Genomic DNA, 6773 nt, shown 5'->3' with positions numbered 1-6773 from the left:
TTCCTCTTTCCCCTTCAGGCCTCAGGGTTCCTGTTGGTACTAGTCCCTTCTCTTAACACTTCACACCTTTTTAAATAGTCCCTTCGCTAAGTTTTCACCAAGTGCCCTCTTAAAGATGAAATTTTTTTCCTGGCTGGACCCTGACTGGATACTCCAAAACTGTACCCACGCACATTTCCTTATAAAACTATTGGAGGAGCACTCTGGGAGGCCGAGGCGGGCGGATTGCTCGAGGTTGGGAGTTCAAAACCATCCTGAGCGAGACCCTGTCTCTACTAAAAATAGAAAGAAATTAATTGACCAACTAAAAATATATATACAAAAAATTAGCCGGGCATGGTGGTGCATGCCTGTAGTCCCAGCTACTTGGGAGGCTGAGGCAGGAGGATCGCTTGAGCCCAGGAGCTTGAGGTTGCTGTGAGCTAGGCTGACGCCACGGCACTCACTCTAGCCAGGGCAACAAAAGTGAGACTTTGTCTCAAAAACAAAAACAAAAACAAACAAAAAAAACTATTGGAGGAAGTTCTCTATTAAAATAGGAAGTAAGAAAGAAGACACAGGATTGAGGTAAAGGGAATCCCCTGAACAATGGTGAAAGGAGATCACAGGATGACTGCTGTGTATTATGTTTACAGAACAACCGCTTCAGATTGGAGCAGGCCAGAAGGTTCTTAAAGGTGTCCTCAAGAAACTGAAATTGTTAGGATACCTAATAAGGAGTTTTACATAACTGGGACAAGAATTTAAGACCGAATTAGAGTTAAGGACTTAGAAGTCTAAGCAAATGAAAAACAGATGGTTATTAATTTTATTCTTTATTTTTTTATTTTTATTTTTTATATTTTTTACTTTACTATTTTTTTCTTTTCTTTTTGCTCCTCACATATCTAATAGTCACTGCAGAAATAATTAATTTTAGATGTAACAAAAAATTGGGCAATAAAGAAAAAGTGATCATAGTATAGAAAATAGCTCAATTGTAAACAGCACTTATGCAACAAAAAGTCCATGGGACTGCTCAATTATTTCCTTTTATAGATTTCCATACAATACACAGGTTCCTTATTTTTGTAACATACATATTGTCACAGAAGGCATTCACCATAATCTCACCTAAAGCTGTCAGGACATTTATTTTAACATGATTTCACCTAGCCAATTTGACAGAGTGAAAAGTCAAAATCTCAGGTTATCTATAAACCTCTGGTCTGTGTAACCTGGGGTAGCTGATCCTTTACAAAGTATGAGGACTACAAATCACAACAAGCACAGTGTCTGGTACATAGTAGGCATCCATAGATGGCCACTTTTGTCAGCCACCTTAATGGAAGAATACCAGATAGGGATAATATAAAACCACAAGGAATACAACTTTGACCTCAATTTAAGTGGATAGCTGAGCAACTGGAAGTCGCAGGATGTTAAAAACCTGACATTATAAAAGTAAATACTTCTCAGACTAGACAAATATGATCTGGAACTGACAACTCTGTACATAAACAAAATTGAGGGAAAAGTGTTCTGAGGAAAAAAGACGTGTGAAAGAATAAAGTGCAGAGAGTGTGAACTGATTCTGAGAGGGGCCAAGAAGAGTGTACAGCTCTCTTTTGGAACAGTCTCCTGGAGGATCCCTGTCCTGCTTGGTGCCACACAAAACCTGGGACAGCCAGGGAGGGCTCCGGTTCCTTCCCTGACCACATAAACAACAAGTGGGCAAGACTCTTTGGCTCACACCTATAATCCAAGCACACTGGGAGGATGAGAGGAATCCAAGCACACTGGGAGGATGAGAGGGGAGGATGGCTTGAGGCCGGAGTTCAAGACCAGCCTGAGTAACATGGCCAGACCTTGTCTCTATAAAAAAATTTAAAAATTAGCCTGGCCTGTCTCATAGGAAAAAAAAAGGGGGAGGGGGAAGGAATCTTTCATTAATAACAATTAACATGGGTGTGCTAGAGATTTGCTAGTTGCTGTTCTAAGTCATTTTTACATGAATTATCCCATTTGATCTTTGTAACAACTAACTCTAGGTCCTTTTATCCCATTCTTACAGATAAAGAAATTGAGACTTAGAGAGGTTAAGTAAATTGCCTAAGGTTACATACTTAGTAACCTGGTAGAGTTAGACCTGAACCCAGATTTGCCAGCCTCCAAAGCCTTCCAAGGTGTTAATATATACCAACTACAGTCTTTGGTTGTGGACTTTCTCACTAGTGTAACAGCACTGATCAGCAAGTGACCTTCAAATATGAAATGACATCGATAATAAACAAAGGCCTGACGGTTTTAAGCAACTGCTCTTACAATGTGTACTAGAGTAGGACCTTAAAACCATTGACTGTGGACGTGGAGCTCAGACATTCAAACACATTTTACCAGTAAATTTCTAATAGAAAGGGAGTTATTTTGAGGTTTTTAAAGATTATTTCTTTTCTATCCGTGTATTCCCAGTGCCACCTGCAAATAAACGTTAAATGTGGAATAAACGCCTGGTGACTGGTTAGATGATTCCCCTAGTGGGTCTTTTCAAATCTCACAGAGCATCTCATACAAAATATCAAGAGCATTAAAGCAAGCCCTGTCAATACTTTTTTTGTCACGCAGCTGCTTCGAGGGTGGGAGAACATGCTGCTGATGTACGTCCAGTCTGAGGAACACATTGCCCCGTGAGAATGCAAACAAGAAAGCCCAGAAATCCAAGACCACAGTAATACTCCAGCCCGGGGCTGCAGAACAGCTTCTTTACCAGCGGGGAGGTCCATTTCTGTTCCGGCGCCGGCGAAACGCCGGTGTAGGCTGGGGACCCGCGCCAGCCTGAATAGCGGGTGGGCCGGCAATGACAGTGCAGAAATCCCGCGCCGGGTGCGGGGTTCGTGCACCTGACCCAAGGGTGGAAGGGAGCACTGTTCAGCTGACACACCCAACCCGCACTTCCCCGAGGCAGCCCTGGGCAGCGGGTGCGCGGGAAGAAAGCGCTTCAACACGATGCGATCAGAGAACCTAAGGTTGCAGCACAGCAGCCTGGCGCGCCGCCCGCGCAAGCGCAGCACCTCTGCGCCGGCTGCCCGCAGCGCATGCGCAGTCCGGCCTCGCAGGCTCTGTCAGTCCCGGCAGGGCCCGGGCCCCGCCCCCACAGGCTCCGCCCTGCTCCCGTGCGCTGAACGCCCCATATCCGGGTTCCCGCCGCCTTCGCCGCCGCGGTCTTCGCCGCCTCGCTCATTCAGCGTTGCCGGGAGTGGAGTGATTCCCGAGCAAGATGGCGGCCGTGGGGCGAGTCGGCTCCTTCGGTTCCTCTCCGCCGGGATTAGCCTCGACTTACACGGGCGGTTCCTTGGCCAACGAACTAGCGTCGGGCAACGGCGGCGCCGCGGCAGGCGACGACGAGGACGGGCAGAACCTTTGGTAACGACCCCACCCCTCCCTGAGCCCCCGCCGGCTCTCCCGGCCTTGCGGACGCCTCGGGATCCCGTGCCCGCCAGAGCTCGGCGCGGGGCCCGGCCCCCGCGTTCTCGGCAGCCCCTGCCTGGGCGCGCCTAGAGGCCGGGTCCGTCCCTCCCGCGCTGCGGCTCCGGCCCCCGGCCCCGGCCTCAGCGTGCGCCTTGCTCCCGGTTAGGTCCTGCATCCTCAGCGAGGTCTCCACCCGCTCGCGCTCCAAGCTCCCCGCGGGGAAGAACGTGCTGCTGCTGGGTAAGTGTCCCCCGCCCCGCCCGGTCCCCACCCCGGCCGGGGTCCAGGTCCGCCTGCCAGCTCGCTCGCTCGCTCTCTTTGTGCGGACAGCCGGGCCCGGCCCCGCCCCGTCCTCCGACCTGTCGCTGACCAGTGAGGGAGAGGGGGAGCCGAGACCCCCACCCCGGGACCTGCGGGCACCCACCTTCCCTCAGGTCCCTCCTCCTCCTCCTCCCCGCGATGTGGAGGTGGCCCTGTCAGCCTCCCCTGGGAAGGAAGGAATAAGATAGCTCCTCTGAGGGATTCTAGTGGGCTGGGGTTTACCTGGAAAAGAAGAACATTTTTCTTTCATAACAAAAATTGGTAGCAGAAGGCTCTTTTTAAGAGCTCCAGTGCAAATGGCATGCCATTAATATTTAATAGCTGACTCTTTGTATAATTGACAGAGAAGCTAGAACTGAGACCTGGTGATAAATGTTTTTTGGATTCAGCGTTCTCGAGTCCAATGTGCTCATGTTGCAGCTGCCTTTTTAGCTGTCACTTAAAATTCTGCAATTTGTAAAGGGCAATAGGAATAACACCTTTGTAGTTCAGTCCGTTTGGCCAGATGGATATAATAAGGAGAGAAATGGCCTGATGTTTCAGTTCTCCTGATTGTTGTATATTTCCTCGTTTCTGTGTTAAGTTGTGTATTTTGTTTCTTTAGTTGACTGGGTGGGAGTCGAGGATTGAGGTGTTCGAGAACAATTCGTAGGTTCTGATTTTTGCAGGCTTAGTTCTTGAATCATTTGCATAAGAGATTTCTTCCATATTCTTTATATGGGGGATTCTAAAGTTTGGCTTCTAAGGTGGTGATTAAGTTTTAAAACTTTGGTATTGGTGTCTCAAGACTTTATTATGTACATCTAAAAACAAAAGGAAACAAAGAAGTCAAATGTTACTTTATAGGGTCAACAGTTAAATATGAATGTTTAAATAGAAAAAATTAATTTTTTAAATGAACTACAACCAACCTAGAATATATGATTCTTGACATTGTTTAAAGTTAGATGGAATTAATTTAAAAATTAGTTTTTATCTTTCTTTTTTAATGTGACTGGAAGCACCTACTGCATATTGGCCTAAAATCACAGCCCTATCACATACAACCCCTGTGGTCTTAAACAAGTTGCTTCACATCTATAAACCTCAGTTTCTTCATCTCTAAAATGGATGTTATAGAAATAATGATTCCTCCCTGCTAGGGTTTTGGGGAAGATTGAATAAGATAATGTTTGTAAAGTGATAACAGCACAGTGACTTTTTGTGATGGATTTATCTTAATTAGAAAATATTGTGATCAGAACTGTCTTTGTAAAAATCGAATTAGTGTTGACATAAGTGATACTAATAGGGCAGAGATGAGTTAGGGTCCAAAAGCAAAAAGAATTCAAAAAGTGTTTTTAATGTACTCATTTAAACAAATTACTATTAATTATTAAACTAAAATGGATTTCAGGTCATTGAAATGGATATTTTAATTACTCTAAGTTAAATAAGACTTTTAAAATACTGCTATTATAAAGATAAGATTCCTGAATTTTCATTTTACAAATTCCCTCCAGTTCCTGTATATGAGATATTACATAGGTGGTTCTGTTTGAAGTGAAACAAAAGTGACAGCTTTGTTCATTTCTTGTTGTACCTAATTTGCACTTAGGTTGTGCATGTTTTTTTTTAACCAGCCATTTGACACTGGAACAGTGCCTGAGACTGAGTGTAGAGATCCCAGATTCCTCTACTCCTTCATATTAAAATAGATTAAATTTCCTTTTTTTTTTTTTTGAGTGGTCTTCAGTGATATAAATTTCTTTTTTTATGAGCTTAATAGTTCATAAAGTACCATCTAGTATCAGGTTTTATGAGCTTAAAATTTAATATCTTTTCTTTCAATACTATTGGGGTTTTCATCAAAGTCCTTTTCAGCTTTGGTAGAAGCTAACATCTAAATTTTTACTGATTACATAAATAAGGTTAATTTTCTAAAATACCTCTAAAGATAATTCACCATCATATATTATGGCAGCATTCAGTCTTTGTCGGTGGAGGAAAGAAATATACAAATAGGGATTGTGGTTTTCTTTGTCATGAGTTTGAGGGTACCAGGCAGGAGGATGCTTGGCCCTAATATGTCTTTCCTGACTTAAAGTGGTCTCTGGAGTCCCATACTTAAAAAACGAAATCTGAGGCTATAATTAGACTTTGTATTTCTAGAAACCTAGAATAGGAATGATAATAGACTAAGTACCACCACCACCACCCTCCCAAACACACACACATACACAAATTACAATTTAACATTAGCTTGCTACAGGACTTCTAATGGGAGAAAGGGGTCAGAACTAGGAATGAATGTATGTGTAAGGGCAATTCTCAAAGCATTTTCATAGAAATCTTATTTTATCTGCCCTCCATCTGGAATGTGGATGTTACCGATTTATAGATGAGGTAATGAATTTTTAGAGACCTGTTAACTGAATTTTCCAAGGTCACACAACTGTAAGGTTCCTGTGTTCTGTGACTCTGACGTGGCTTTGCAAGTTGATAGAAGTCCCTTCAAGGGAGAGAGTGCCAGGTACAAAACTTTTCCTGCTCAAAGGCCATCTTTGAATAGTACTGGTAATTATTGTAAAGGAAAATCTTTAATTTTTGTTTAGGCAATCATTTAATCTGCATAGGCCAGATTCCTAGTAAAATCCAGAAAGACCATGACATTAGTGATTGAAATATTTTGAACATAGGTTTCATTAAAGTTTGTTTTTAATATTAAAAGTGGGTCTTATTGTGCATGTATTTTATGTAGCCTCTAACTTAAAATTATCCTTTTAAGAACTATTTTTTATTCTTTGCCATTTATATTTAATCACATTTTATTACAATTGATTATAATTATATTTTAATAGCTGCCTTTAAGGGCAGTTTCTCCATATCTTGATTACTTTTCCATGTTTTGATAAGAAAACTCCCTAAGGAAAATAATAATAATAATAATAATACCTAAGGTAGAGCACTTGCATGTGCTAATCATGGAAGGATTGTTTACATACTCTGATTATTCCCTTAAAGAT

At 42.8% G+C, this 6773-nt stretch overlaps 1 protein-coding gene across 1 annotated transcript in view; it reads left to right on the top strand.

Moving 5' to 3' along the window:
• The first annotated feature begins 3157 nt into the window (after positions 1 to 3157).
• DYNC1LI1 (dynein cytoplasmic 1 light intermediate chain 1) overlaps positions 3158 to 6773 on the top strand; it is a 41484-nt gene continuing 37868 nt past the window's right edge. Inside the window, exons 1-2 of the mRNA XM_012769176.2 lie at positions 3158 to 3402; positions 3614 to 3687. Of these exons, the coding sequence (XP_012624630.1) occupies positions 3257 to 3402; positions 3614 to 3687 (220 nt within the window). The 5' untranslated portion in view covers positions 3158 to 3256. The remainder of the gene's footprint in view (positions 3403 to 3613; positions 3688 to 6773) is intronic.

Source organism: Microcebus murinus, chromosome 1 (genome assembly GCF_040939455.1).
Source record: "Microcebus murinus isolate Inina chromosome 1, M.murinus_Inina_mat1.0, whole genome shotgun sequence".
Classification (NCBI taxonomy): domain Eukaryota; kingdom Metazoa; phylum Chordata; class Mammalia; order Primates; family Cheirogaleidae; genus Microcebus; species Microcebus murinus.
The sequence above is the reverse complement of the archived record's forward strand: the minus strand, read 5'-3'. Positions and strand labels throughout refer to the sequence as shown.